Source organism: Neoarius graeffei, chromosome 20 (assembly GCF_027579695.1).
Source record: "Neoarius graeffei isolate fNeoGra1 chromosome 20, fNeoGra1.pri, whole genome shotgun sequence".
NCBI classification, from domain to species: Eukaryota; Metazoa; Chordata; class Actinopteri; order Siluriformes; family Ariidae; genus Neoarius; species Neoarius graeffei.
Window position 1 is genome coordinate 14237352 of NC_083588.1, and position 15731 is coordinate 14253082.

A 15731-nucleotide genomic window follows, 5' to 3' on the forward strand; every position below is an offset into this window, starting at 1 on the left:
CTCGCCAACCAATCCCAGGCGACATCTCGGTGCTGAAAGGAACTTCCGGGAAGATTTTCTAGTTTCGGTTGTGTTGCCAGATTGGGCGGTTTTAAGTGCGTTTTGGTGGGTTTTGAACATGTTTTGGTCTAGAAAACATCAGCAGTATCTGGCAACACTGCGGGAAGATTTCCTGGTTCCGGTTTACAGCGCTGACTCAGTTCGTGCAATCGCTGGTGTTGCATAGGCCACCGTGTAAGCTCTGGCAATTTCAGTGACACATTAAAAATGGAAGCGGATGAATTGGTTCCTGAAAGAACTAGTAAGGGGTCAGTCATCCGGCTTTTTTTTTTTTTTTTGGATATCGCGAGGAGGACGTGGAACAGCAAATGCCAATTTGTAAAGTGTGCAAAAAAAAAAAACCTGTCATCACGAAAGGCAGCAGCCGGAATTCTACACATCTGAGAGGCAGAGCCAGAAAACATTCAGTTCAAAAGTGTGCAAAGAGAAAAATGATGTTTTGCAGATCTCTCTCTTCTCTCCCTCAATCTCGCTCTCTATTGTGAATGTTCCAGTGGTTCTCAGTAGTCAGGTTAATAGCTTGGAGATCTATTTTTTAAAATAATTTAATGAAAGAGCACTTTTCTTATTTAGGCTAAATGTCTCTCTGTGTTGAGCTTGCACTTTATTGGTTTGAGCTCTGAGCAGCTCTGTATTGTGTTGCCCCTTTGTTGCAATTTTCAAGATTGTTTTTGCAGTTTGTGCCACATCTTTGTTGAATAAAAATAGTCTTATTTCAATTCAATTGTGATTAATCACCAACATGACAATTTAAAACGCGTTGTTGAAAACCACCTGTAAAGTTAACCAAGAATGTTATTTAATCTGCAGGGATTGTAGTGAAAAGAGTAAAAGTTAGATTTCATGGGGTCCTTTAGAGGAGATTTAAATATATTGAGATACAGTGGTGCTTGAAAGTTTGTGAACCCTTTAGAATTTTCTATATTTCTGCATAAATATGACCTAAAACATCATTAGATTTTCACACAAGGCCTAAAAGTAGATAAAGAGAACCCAGTTAAACAAATGAGACAAAAATATTATACTTGGTCATTTATTTATTGAGGAAAATGATCCAGTATTACATATCTGTGAGTGGCAAAAGTATGTGAACCTTTGCTTTCAATATCTGATGTGACCCCCTTGTACAGCAATAATTGCAACTACACATTTCCAGTAACTGTTGATCAGTCCTGCACACCGGCTTGGAGGAATTTTAGCCCATTCCTCCGTACAGAACAGCTTCAACTCTGGGATGTTGGTGGGTTTCCTCACATGAACTGCTCGCTTCAGGTCCTTCCACAACATTTCCATTGGATTAAGGTCAGGACTTTGACTTGGCCATTCCAAAACATTACCTTTATTCTTCATTAACCATTTTTGGTAGAATGACTTGTGTGCTTAGGGTCATTGTCTTGCTGCATGACCCACCTTCTCTTGAGATTCAGTTCATGGACAGATGTCCTGACATTTTCCTTTAGAATTTGCTGGTATAATTCAGAATTAATTGTTCCATCAATGATGGCAAGCCGCCCTGGCCCAGATGCAGCAAAACAGGCCCAAACCATGATACTACCACCACCATGTTTCACAGATGGGATAAGGTTCTTATGCTGGAATGCAGTGTTTTCCTTTCTCCAAACATAACACTCCTCATTTAAACCAAAAAGTTCTAGTTTGGTCTCATCCATCCACAAAACATTTTTTCTAATAGCCTTCTGGCTTGTCCATGTGATCTTTAGCAAACCAGATGAGCAGCAATGTTCTTTTTGGAGAGCAGTGGATTTCTCCTTGCAACCCTGCCATGCACACTATTGTTGTTCAGTGTCCTCCTGATGGTGGACACATTAACATTAGCCAATGTGAGAGAGGCCTTCAGTTGCTTAGAAGTTACCGTGTGGTCCTTTGTGACCTTGCCAACTATTACACGCCTTGCTCTTGGAGTGATCTTTGTTGGTCAACCACTCCTGGGGAGGGTAACAATGGTCTTGAATTTCCTCCATTTGTACACAATCTGCCTGACTGTGGATTGGTGGAGTCCAAACTCTTTAGGGATGGTTTTGTAACCTTTTCCAGCCTGATGAGCATCAACAACGCTTTTTCTGAGGTCCTCAGAAATCTCTTTTGTTCGTGCCATGATACACTTCCACAAACATGTGTTGTGAAGATCAGACTTTGATAGATCCCTGTTCTTTAAATAAAACAGGGTGCCCACTGACACCTGATTGTCATCCCATTGATTGAAAACACCTGACTTGAATTTCACCTTCAAATTAACTGCTAATCCTAGAGGTTCACATACTTTTGCCACTCACAGATATGTAATATTGGATCATTTTCCTCAATAAATAAATGACCAAGTACAATATTTTTGTCTCATTTGTTTAACTGGGTTCTCTTTATCTACTTTTAGGACTTGTGTGAAAATCTGATGATGTTTTAGGTCATATTTATGCAGAAATAGAGAAAATTCTAAAGGGTTCACAAACTTTCAAGCACCACTGTATATATCGTATATCGTGAAATGGAGAAAATGTATCGAGATATTCATTTTTTTTCCCATATCGCACAGCCCTACGGTCACATGGTTGTTCGTACTAGAGCTTGAGTATTTCAGAAACTGCTGATCTCCTGGTGTATTCCTGCGCACCGGTCTCTGTAGAGAATTGCACAACAAACAGAAACATCCCGGACGTAGCAGTTCTACAGGCGGAAACACCATGTTGATATGAGAAGTCGGAAGAGAATTGCCAGACTGGTTTCAGGTAACAGAAAGCCGACAGGAACTCAAATCATCAGGTCGTATTTTCCAGTCTTTAACTGTCCAGTTTCCGTGAGCCTTTGCCAAAAGTAGCCCCAGATTCCTGTTTTTGGTTCACCACTCTTTACAACAGTGGCGAACAGAAAAGCAGCTCTGATTGGACAATACATTGATTGTTGGACCAAGAACAGGAATCTGAGGCTACGGTTGGCACAGACTCACAGAAACAAGACAGTTAAAGCAAGACAGCCTTTGGATTTCATGAAACCGGTGAAATTTAGTTCCCTCTAAAATGTGGTTATTGTGAGATGTTTATTTCTGTAATATCTCCGAAAAATAATGTGCATGAAATCAGTCACTTCGCACAATCAAGCAGACAGAGGAAGTCTGTGCGTGCGCGCGCAGGTTTACCTTTGACCGTGTGCTGAGAGTTCCATCATTCTGTCGCTAAACGAACAGCTGATCACACCGAGGTGCTCGCTGACCGCTGATATTTATTAGTTTGGTCCTGCGTTTCCTTTCCTTCGCAGATAACGTAACGTCTTTTCTTCTCGCTTTCCGTTACTGTCGTCGGTCTTTCACTTTTCATTCACGTCCTCCGTTTTTCTCTCCTGTTTCAAATTTGTATCCCATAATGCCTTGCACGAACAGGGAAAGCCTACCGCCGTGTGATGCATGACGTAGGATCTTGAACCGCGTCATGGTGAAGCAGGGAAAAATAGCGGAGAACTTAGGGCCACGTGGTCCAAAATTCATTTATTGTTCTGTTTTTTTTAAAAAAAAAAGTCTGTGATTTCAAATTCAGTAGCTTTCGGTTCACTCAACAAAAATAATTGGGTGTCGGGGAAAATTCTTTTTATGACCTACACTTGAAAAATCTGAAAGGCAGTCTCACTTTAAATATTGGGAAAACCTTGCCCGACTGTTTGAGTTTCCACAGCCTTCTTGCAGCTTGAACCAGTCTGGCCATTTTCCTTTGACTTCTCTCATGAATCAAGTGTTTTCATTCTCAGAGCTGCTGCTGCATTTCGTGTGAAAATCCCAAAAGGTCAGCAGTTTCACCAAGTCACTTTAGATATTTCCTCCCCCAGTGTGATATTTGACGTGAACATTACATCATATCACCAAATCCCTGAAAATCTGTTACTTTATCTGAAAGTTGAATGGACTGAACATGGATCACCGACAGAACAATCAGCTGAACTGCAATTTATTACCCAAAAAAAAAAATCTGTTTTGGTTTTACTTGACTGCAGTGTGGTGATTTTCCATAAAACAGCCCATAATAAAATTAATCAGGGGTGAGAGTTTTCCGCTTTTCGACGGATTTCCGCTTTTTCTGAGTAAAAAGCGACCTTTTTATATTATGCCAAATCCGTTGAGAAATTTTTTTTATTAATTTCGGGGGGTTGGGGTATGTTCCTTCATGCTGTTCAAACTTGATTAACTCCAACAATGTTTACACATTATTTGTAAGTCGCCATCTTTAGTCTCGTTTAATCTCGTTGAATGTGATGTAAAATTCGTGTTATCTACATTGTTATTGGTCAAAACATGGATGTCGAGACCATAATAGCCAATCAAAGCAGTTTTTACAAAGACACCCACATCCGCTTTCTTTTATCAAAACTTGCGCATGTTCGTGAGCTGCATATCAAAAATACGCTCCTCTAATCAGCGTTTTTTCTCAAGACGCCGAATACTATTGACAAGCGAGATGAAGCGAAGGTACGTGAAATTGATGCTGGTATAAAAACAAGTTTAGCAAAGCAAAAGGAAAGCAAGAGAGGAGTGTGAGAGAGGGAGAGCCAGGTTAGAACATGTAAAAACACAGGAGGCGCTGGCTAATGAAAGAAAAAGGAAAAAAAGAGAGGACTGATGAGCTTTTGGCTTTGGCCAAGAAGCTGAAGTCTATGGAATCAATTTTGTGCCAAAATGTTCATACAATACTTTTGAAATATCAAACAAAAACGACAAATCAAAATACAAAAAAAAAAGTAAATTTTTTTAGACTGGCAAACAAATTATTTGTGTAATCGTGCAAAATATCAGTCTATTACTCTTCAGAAACCTTTTATTTTTGTTCCGTGTCTTTCTCAGTTTTGTGTGACGTAATTTATTTTGGTTGCGATTCCAGCTTTCTCGTTTGCGCTCCCTGACTTTTTGCTTGCAGCTTCGGTACAAACTTCACGTGTGGGTGGGCTGTCCAGGAATGCATTCCCATTGGGTAACTTGTGTTTGACTGACAGCTACGCTCAGCGATTCCCCCGGAGGCTGTTGCGGCCATTCCCTACTTGGATTTTGGCGGACTGTTTGACGAGTGACCGATCCATTGACGGTAAACAAGGATCGAGTGGACTTCAGTGGCGACTATGATATTGAATTAATTCAACAAAGTGTAAATTCAATATCATAGTCGCCACTGAAGTCCACTCCATCCTTGTTTACCGTCAATGGATCGGTCACTCGTCAAACAGTCCGCCAGAATCCGAGTAGGGAATGGCTGAGCGTAGCTGTCAGTCAAACACAAGTTAGCCAATAGGAATGCATTCCTGGACAGCCCACCCACACGTGAAGTTTGTGCCAAAACTGCAAGCAAAAAGTCAGGGAGCGCAAACGAGAAGGCTGGAATCGCAACCAAAATAAATTACGTCAAACAAAACTCAGAAAGCTGCGGAACAAAAATAAAAGGTGTCTGAAGAGTAATAGACTGATATTTTGCACGATTACACCAATAATTTGTTTGCCAGTCTAAAAAAATTTACTTTTATTTTTTTTGTATTTTGATTTGTCGTTTTTGTTTGATATTTCAAAAGTATTGTATGAACATTTTGGCACAAAGTTGATTCCATAGAAGTCTAAATGATCTAATGAAAATTTGTTTCAAAGATAACTGGGAACTGTAAATAACTTTTAACTGTAAAAAGTGTAAATAGACATTTTCCTTTTGAAGAAAACATACAAGTGATGCGGACAATAAGATAAAGGCAGTCCCCATAAAATATGCATTTGTTTGATTCAATACATTGAATATATGATGATTTGAATTATAGCTGACAGTGTTAACTGTATAACTTTAAAGTTTAAATGGACATTGTGAAGAAATCATATACAAGTATTAATGTGGACATTTGGAAAAGGTCAGTCTCCATAAGATATGAATGTTATTTAATTCAATATATTGAATATATGAACATTTGAATTATTAATGGAACTGTAAATAGCTGAATTTTAATTGACATTTTTTAAAAACAAGTGATGTTGACTGAGTAATAACCAGTCCCTATAAAATGTAGATATTATTTTGAATTAATGCAATACACATCTTGATTTTGATACATATTGTTCTTTATAATAGTGTTTTTATTTCAATAAGTATTAAAATAGGCATCAGGTGTTTTAATTAACTACAGCTCAGATTGCAGGAAATGAGGTGTGTAAGGTCTCGTTTTGAAAAAAAAATTCCCGGGGGGTGTCCCCCTCGATGCTCTGTTTTTTCTCGGCTACTGTATCACGTTTTTGTGGGTATCGCCGAACGCGTTCGGATCGATTCGTAAATTTAAAGACGCCCTGTAATTTGCAAAATTATTTACAAATCAAATTGTTGCGATTTATACAAGCGTTCATCCCCGACACCCCTACTCCACCTCGTGATGTGCAGAATAACGAAATGTTGCGTCTGGACAGGATGTACTAAATTCTGTCGTGTCTTGACAGCACCAGCTCAACTGGCGGTAGTCCCATCAAAAGGCACGAGGAGAAACCAGACCTGAAGAAGACTGTGGTGAAAACGCTGGAGGAATACACCAACGACAGCTCAACACCTGCGGAAGATGAAATCGTCATGATCCAGGTACCTCGCTCCAAATGGGAGAAGGAAGACTTTGAATCCGAGGAGGACGAGTCCAAGGTCGCGAATTCCTCCCCTGGAAACGGCAACGCTTCGGCGCCGAACTCTGCCGCTCTTGCCGCTTCCAAGTCGAGCGACAAAGAGGTGAATAAAACGCTCACTGACTTGAAAGACGCTCATCCCGAGTCTAAACCTACCAAGGATCTGTCGAGCGAGAAAGAGAAAGAGACCGAGTGGGAAAGGGAGCGCGACCGAGGCAAAGAACGAGACCGAAGCAACTTTGATCGCGACGTCTCTGAAAGAAAGAAGCCTTGTACGGTAAATCAGGACCGAGAACGAGTGCAGGAGAGAGGAAGCGACCATGGAAGCGAGAGAAGCTCCTCGTCTCAATCCTCCAGAGACAGACTCGCCGATCGGACTGCCTCGGGATCCAGGAAGCCGTCGAGTCGAGACAACAACGCGAGTCTTGGTGACAAGAAACAGGACCACCGCAGCAGCACAAAAGACCACACGGATTTCTGGCAGAGAGACACGAAATCGAGAGAACAGCTGAGGAAGAAGGACTCGCCGCCGCCGCCCTCGAAAACGCCCACAGATGCCAGTAAAAAGGCGCCGACTGCGTCCCAGGAGTCCAAAATGTCCGAACGTAGTCCTTCCTCAGACAGGAAGGTATCGTCTTGGGAGTCCAAAAGGACGTCCTCGGAGGACTCGAAAGCGGACAAAGCGGCCCACAGAGAAGGGACAAGGCACTTTGATAATCGGACAGCAAAGGACAAGGAGCAACACAAAGCGAACCAAAGTACGGCGTTGACGGAGACCAAGAGCGACGCCGAGAGAAGCGACACTCGAGTCAAGCCTCCTTCGACCCGTTCCACGCGTCTGTCCTCGGACTTGACGCGGGAGACGGACGAGGCCGCCTTCGTCCCGGACTACAGCGAGAGCGACAGCGAAGCGTCGGACCCGGATAGCAAGGCGGAGCCGAAGGAAAAGGGACAGGAAAGCAGTGCGAGCCCTGTCCGCAGTCGGAGCGCCAGCCCCACTGCCCACAGCAGCAGCCCCAGCTCAGCAGGCAGTCAGGACAGCAAGAAAAAGAAGAAAGATAAGAAGGACAAAAAGGAAAAGAAAAAGCACAAGAAGCACAAGAAACACAAAAAACACAAGAAGCACGTCGGCAACGAATCCGAGTCTGACGCCAAGGGACAAAAACATAAGCATAAGAAAAAGAAATCCAAAAAGAGTAAGGAAAAGGACAAGGAGGAGAAAGACAGGGACGAGAGAGACAACAGGACGAAAGACGAACAAAACCAAGTCCCCGTTTAAGACCTTGACACTTGGTGCGAGTTGTTTTCTAAAGCTCGACGGTACAGCAAATAAAGACATATCTCTGCGTATTAATAAACTACTGTTCAAGCTCATTACTTTGTCGATGTTCCATAGACATTAATGATTTAACCACGCTCAACTCTGCCACTTGAAGACCGGAGCCTCCTTTAACAATGAAACCTGATGTAATAATTTGCTCTGAATTTTTTGATGCATATTTTGGATCTGTTAAAAAAAAAAAAATGTTCTTTTTTCTGGTGGTTTTTGGTAACTCTGTAGAGGCTCTAAAACAGGCACTTTATATATGTGAACATAAACGTGCCCTTTTCATTACATCTCCCTTTTATGCCTGTAATCGTCGGAGGCCGATCATGAATTACGACGGTACGATAAATATAGTCACCGTTCCAACTGGACAAGAACACGGGCCGTGGGCACAGCATGTAATGATCTGCTTCAAAGATGTTTGCACTGTGAATATTTTCCTCTACCCTTTAGTTTTTATTTTACATCACATTCTCATGATTGTTAATTTAAATTACTAGTTGAAAATGTTTTGTTTAAGGGAATAAAATGGAGCAGAATTTCAAATTTCTCTTTGTGCAGTTATTTGGGGGGGGAAAGCAAAAAGCCATGACGTCAAGTCGATATTAGAACCTTTCTGTATTTACTTGAAGTTTTAAAGGAGTGTTGGATAAGGATTGAGTCGTTAGTGGGGACTTTGAGCGCACAGCTTTCAAATGGTGGCTGGAGCAGACACTGACGAAGACCGAGAGGATGAGGAACACGCAGGGCGTGGGAAAAGAGCTCGAGCTGTTTTCGATTTAATGGATTTGAGATGCGGTTGGTGCATTACAGTCTGTTGTAGACGGACATAGAAAATGGGTCATGAGGTTATTTGATGCTCTTCAGCCAAACAGGAGCCCCGTCTGCACGATGAACATAATGTAAACTTAAGATCTCAAAATTAAAAACATTTTAAGTCTAATTAAGTAGTTAGCTATATGTTTTGAGTGAGTTATCCATGATGTTCCTTGAAACTAAATTTTGCCTTGAGCTTGTTCGTTTTAAATCCAATCCTCCAATGAACGAATATCGATTTGTATTCCTTACAAGTGCACTGTACTGTGCTCTGTGTGATTAGAATAAATACGCAAGTACTTTCTCCTGCCCCACCAGGGTGTAACTTGATGCAGCTCTTCATTTGAATTCACTTTTCCTATGTGCTGCCAACCGAGACCTTGAAAGAAACAAGGTCACAAAGTGATTGAAAGCTTAAATTCAAAATATGGTACGAAATGAAAATGGAGAACATGTAAATGGAAAGGTTTTTTTTTTTATAAAAAGTACACCAACATTAAAGCTAGACGGCCTTTCGATTTCATAAAACGGTGAAATTTAGTTCCTTCTGAAATGTCATTATGATGTACACTTGTGTTCAAAATAATAGCAGTCCAACACGACTAACCAGATCAATCACTTGTTTTTGGTGGAAATTATATTACTACATGGCAAATAATTTACCAGTAGGTGTAGTAGAGTCATAGAAAACCAACAGACCCAACATTCATAATATGCATGCTCCCGAGTCTGTGTAATCGAATAATTAAATGAAACGGACGTGTTCAAAATAATAGCAGTGTGGAGTTTAATTAGTGAGATCATTCATTCTGTGAAAAAACAGATGTCAGTCAGGTGGCCCTAATTTAAGGATGAAGCCAGCACATGTTGTACATCCATTTCTCTCTGAAAACCTGAGAAACATGGGTCGTTCCAGACATTGTTCAGAAGAACAGCGTGCTTTGATTAAAACGTTGATTGGAGAGGTAAAACGTATACTGTAAAGAAGTGCAGAAAATGATGGGCTGCTCGGCTAAAATGATCTCCAGTGCTTTAAAATGGACAGCAAAGCCAGAGAGACGTGGAAGAAAACAGAAGACTACCATTCGAATGGATCGAAGAATAGCCAGAATGGCAAAGACTCAGCCAATGATCAGCTCCAGGGTGATCAAAGACGGTCTGAAGTTACCTGTGAGTACTGTGACAATTAGAAGATGCCTGTGTGAAGCTAATCTATCGGCAAGAAGCTCCCGCAAAGTTCCACTGTTAAAAAAAAAAAAGATGTGCTGAAGAGGATACAATTTGCCAAAGAACACATCGACTGGCCTAAAGAGAAATGGAAAAACATTTTGTGGACTGATGAAAGTAAAATTGTTCTTTTTGGGTCCAAGAGCCGCAGACAGTTTTTCAGACGACCCCCAAACACTGAATTCAAGCCACAGTACACTCTGAAGACAGTGAAGCATGGTGGTGCAAGCATCATGATATGGGGATGTTTCTCTTACTGTGGTGTCGGGCCCATTTATCGCATACCAGGGATCATGGATCAGTTTGCATATATCAAAATACTTGGAGGTCATGTTGCCTTATGCTGAAGAGGAAATGCCCTTGAAATGGGTGTTTCAACAAGACAACGACCCCAAACACACCAGTAAGCGAGCAGCATCAGGGTTCAAGACCAACAAAATGAAAGTTATGGAGTGGCCAGCCCAATCCCCGGACCTTAATCCGATAGAAAACTTGTGGGGTGACGTCAAAAATGCTGTTTCTGAGGCAAAACCAAGAAATGCAGAGGAATTGTGGAATGTTGTCAAATCATCCTGGGCTGGAATACCTGCTCACAGGTGCCAGAAGGTCTCAGAAACCGTGGTTATACAACTAAATATTAGTTTAGTGATTCACAGGAATACTAAAGCCTTAAGATTTTTTCAGTTTATACAGTCAATATTTGGAGTTTGTAATGAAAAATGCAGACACTGCTATTTTTTTTGAACAGCCCAAGGTTCATTTTTCTTCATTTTCTGTAAAGTAATTAAAATATTCATACATTGTTCTTCATGTTTTGATGTAGAATATAATGTGCAGTGTTCCCAATGCATGGAAATAAAAACTATTATAAGGGTTTTGAGCTTTACTCACGTTTTTGAACACACTGCTATTATTTTGAACACAACTGTATGTTTATTTCTGGAATATCTGACAAAATATCAGACTGTTCTGTGGCGGCGAAGTTATTTAATTTGAGGAGATCCCCGAGTAAATAACGTACATGAAATCGCTCGCTTCACAGAGGAAGTCCGTGTGCGCATGTGCAAGTTTGACCGCCGGTTTCCTTTCCTTCGTACAAACATAAAACATCTTTTCTTCTCGCTTTCCGTTACTGTCGTCGGTCTTTCACGTTTCATTCGCACACCCGCATCCTCCATTTTTCTCTCCTGCTTCAAATTTGTATCCCACAACGCTTTGCGCAAACAGGGAAAGCCCACCACGTGTATGATGTGTAGCATCTTGTATTGCATCATGGTGAAGCAGGAAAAAATAGCGGTGAATTTAGAGCCACATGGCCTTAAATTCATGAATTGTTCTAGTGAAAAAAAAACTTAATAAAATTGGAAGTCTGTGATTCGAATGCAGGAGCTTTCAGTCTACGAAGCAAAAATACTCGAGTCCCAGGGAGAATTCTTTTTATGACCTACACTTGAAAAATCTGAAAGGCAGTTTAGCTTTAATGAGAGAAAATTTAAATATGAGAAATAGCATAGAGAGGAAACCAAATTAATATTACAGTATTACATGCAAGGGACTCTGACTTGCTGGCTGTCGATTTCAGCTAATAGTTGAAGCAAGTGAGGTATAATTATAATAGTCGTTGTTGTAGCCGAAGTGAATTTGCAAGTGTAGAATAAAAAGCATGGTTTATTAATTTGGAGAAGTGGTGGTCAGGCATGGTTGGATCATGTCAAGGACAGAGATTGCCAGAATAAAAAATATGTATTAAATGCATCAATACAGTGGTGCTTGAAAGTTTGTGAACCCTTTAGAATTTTCTCTATTTCTGCATAAATATGACCTAAAACATCATCAGATTTTCACACAAGTCCTAAAAGTAGATAAAGAGAACCCAGTTAAACAAATGAGACAAAAATATTATACTTGGTCATTTATTTATTGAGGAAAATGATCCAATATTACATATCTGTGAGTGGCAAAAGTATGTGAACCTCTAGGATTAGCAGTAAATTTAAAGGTGAAATTAGAGTCAGGTGTTTTCAATCAATGGGATGACAATCAGGTGTGAGTGGGCACCCTGTTTTATTTAAAGAACAGGGCTCTATCAAAGTCTGATCTTCACAACACATGTTTGTGGAAGTGTATCATGGCACGAACAAAGGAGATTTCTGAGGACCTCAGAAAAAGTGTTGTTGGTGCTCATCAGGCTGGAAAAGGTTACAAAACCATCTCTAAAGAGTTTGGACTCCACCAATCTACAGTCAGAGAGATTGTGTACAAATGGAGGAAATACAAGACCATTGTTACCCTCCCCAGGAGTGGTCGACCAGCAAAGATCACTCCAAGAGCAAGGCGTGTAATAGTTGGTGAGGTCACAAAAGACCCCAGGGTAACTTCTAAGCAACTGAAGGCCTCTCTCACATTGGCTAATATTAAGGTTCATGAGTCCACCATCAGGAGAACACTGAACAACAATGGTGCACATGGCAGGGTTGCAAGGGGAAAGCCACTGCTCTCCAAAAAGAACATTGCTGCTTGTCTGCAGTTTGCAAAAGATCATGTGGACAAGCCAGAAGGTTATTGGAAAAATGTTTTGTGGACGGATGAGACCGAAATAGAACTTTTTGGTTTAAATGAGAAGCGTTATGTTTGGAGAAAGGAAAGCACTGCATTCCAGCATCAGAACCTTATCCCATCTGTGAAACATGGTGGTGGCAGTATCATGGTTTGGGCCTGTTTTACTGCATCTGTGCCAGGACAGCTTGCCATCATTGATGGAACAATGAATTCTGAATTATACCAGCGAATTCTAAAGGAAAATGTCAGGACATCTGTCCATGAACTGAATCTCAAGAGAAGGTGGATCATGCAGCAAGACAACGACCCTAAACACAAGTCGTTCTACCAAAGAATGGTTAAAGAGGGATAAAGTTAATGTTTTGGAATGGCCAAGTCAAAGTCCTGACCTTAATCCAATGGAAATGTTGTGGGAGGACCTGAAGCGAGCAGTTCATGTGAGGAAACCCACCAACATCCCAGAGTTGAAGCTGTTCTGTACGGAGGAACGGGCTAAAATTCCTCCAAGCCGGTGTGCAGGACTGATCAACAGTTACCGCAAACGTTTAGTTGCAGTTATTGCTGCACAAGGGGGTCACACCAGATACTGAAAGCAAAGGTTCACATACTTTTGCCACTCACAGATATGTAATATTGGATCATTTTCCTCAATAAATAAATGACCAAGTATAATATTTTTGTCTCATTTGTTTAACTGGGTTCTCTTTATTTACTTTTAGGACTTGTGTGAAAATCTGATGATGTTTTAGGTCATATTTATGCAGAAATAGAGAAAATTCTAAAGGGTTCACAAACTTTCAAGCACCACTGTAAATAACTTTCTGGCAAACAGCTAAAACTGATAAATCACGTTTTTGGCCAAAGCCTACTGTAAGAAAAATTACATTTATTTTACGTAAGCAATGTCAAAATATTTAGTTTACTTTCCAGCCTGACCTGACCTGACCTTTCTGCAAAGATCACACTCGGTTTAACAAACCCACCTGTAAAACAGTCTCTGTTTTAATTGTGAACTGTATTAAGTTGTTTCTTGGATGACAGTGAAATGAACCTAATCCTAACCAATTCCATTTATAAACGGTCGACATACAAGACCTTTCCAATTATCCATAAAACGCACGTTATTTTCCGTAGTGGTGACGGCTGTGGACAAAGTTATTTTTGTTGAAAGGCTGATCATAAATAATAAACGGAATGGAAACTTATCCAACAGAACAAAACTCTCTGCAATTATATCTGCACGGTTCATGGGTATATTGTGTGTGTGAGATCAGGTACGAGTGCAAAGAAGACACTGGGGTAATGTGTCTTCGACTGAATACACCTGTTTGTTATATTTTTGTTATTAAAAAAAAAAAGTTGGTGCCATTTGATATCACCACTTTTGGGAACATGGGTCAAAGGTAATTTGGGTAATAATATAAATATGAAGGGGTGGTTTCACAGATGCACCAAGAAGTAAATTTGTCCTTTTTCATGTTGAGTAGAGAAAATGAGCCAAGCAACGAGTTTCATAATTAATTAATTCATTAATATTATAGTCACTGGTATGCTAAATCAGGTCAATAATAGTTAAGTAATATTGTGTTCACTGAGAGAATCTGGTTTCAGTCAAAATTAACTGATCGCTCTGATCATCAGGAGATTGCTTTCAAATGAAGGAACTGAATCCCAGCAAGGCCACAACTATCTGTGGTTGGGGAAAAAATTAGCCAAGCTCTCTCACCCTCGTCAGTTACAGCAGCACGAACCAGTCCTGGGTGTCTGTGAGCCAAGCTTGGAGGACTCGAGTCCAACTTGTGCATTAACTGCATTTGGACTCGGAGACGAGGACTCTGGGGTTTTTTTTCTTTATTTTTTTGTAACGTGCCATAATAATTTGGTATCAGATATTTATATTGACAATTTTTCTACTAATTTCATGCATGAGTGTCACACCTGCGCACCTTGGCACGTGCATCAGATAGACTCGCACCGACACAGGATTAAGGTGCAATCAGCACGCCTATATAAAAACTCTGAAACCACACTTACAGTTGTGTTCAAAATAATAGCAGTGTGTTTAAAAACATGAGTAAAGCTCAAAATCCTTATAATAGTTTTTATTTCCATGCATTGGGAACACTGCACATTATATTCTACATCAAAACATGAAGAAAAATGTATGAATATTTTAATTACTTTACAGAAAATGAAGAAAAATGAACATTGGGCTGTTCAAAAAAATAGCAGTGTCTGCATTTTTCATTACAAACTCCAAATATTGACTGTATAAACTGAAAAAATCTTAAGGATTTAGTATTCCTGTGAATCACTAAACTAATATTTAGTTGTATAACCATGGTTTCTGAGAACTTCTGGCACCTGTGAGCAGGTATTCCAGCCCAGGATGATTTGAAAACATTCCACAATTCCTCTGCATTTCTTGGTTTTGCCTCAGAAACAGCATTTTTGACGTCACCCCACAAGTTTTCTATCGGATTAAGGTCCGGGGATTGGGCTGGCCACTCCATAACTTTCATTTTGTTGGTCTTGAACCCTGATGCTGCTCGCTTACTGGTGTGTTTGGGGTCGTTGTCTTGTTGAAACACCCATTTCAAGGGCATTTCCTCTTCAGCATAAGGCAACATGACCTCCTCAAGTATTCTGATATATGCAAACTGATCCATGATCCCTGGTATGCGATAAATGGGCCCAACACCATAGTAAGAGAAACATCCCCATATCATGATGCTTGCACCACCATGCTTCACTGTCTTCAGAGTGTACTGTGGCTTGAATTCAGTGTTTGGGGGTCGTCTGAAAAACTGTCTGCGGCCCTTGGACCCAAAAAGAACAATTTTACTTTCATCAGTCCACAAAATGTTTTTCCATTTCTCTTTAGGCCAGTCGATGTGTTCTTTGGCAAATTGTATCCTCTTCAGCACGTCTTTTTTTTTTAACAGTGGAACTTTGCGGGGGCTTCTTGCCGATAGATTAGCTTCACACAGGCATCTTCTAATTGTCACAGCACTCACAGGTAACTTCAGACCGTCTTTGATCACCCTGGAGCTGATCATTGGCTGAGTCTTTGCCATTCTGGCTATTCTTCGATCCATTCGAATGGTAGTC

General features: G+C 40.6%; 1 protein-coding gene across 2 annotated transcripts in view; it reads left to right on the plus strand.

Annotated features, from left to right (window-relative positions):
- rbbp6 (retinoblastoma binding protein 6) overlaps positions 1-8564 on the plus strand; it is a 38180-nt gene extending 29616 nt beyond the window's left edge. For both annotated transcript variants that reach the window (XM_060901291.1, XM_060901292.1), the window contains exon 17: positions 6518-8564. In XM_060901291.1, coding sequence (XP_060757274.1) covers positions 6518-7970 — 1453 coding nt within the window. In that variant the 3' untranslated portion in view covers positions 7971-8564. The remainder of the gene's footprint in view (positions 1-6517) is intronic.
- Positions 8565-15731: the final 7167 nt, after the last annotated feature.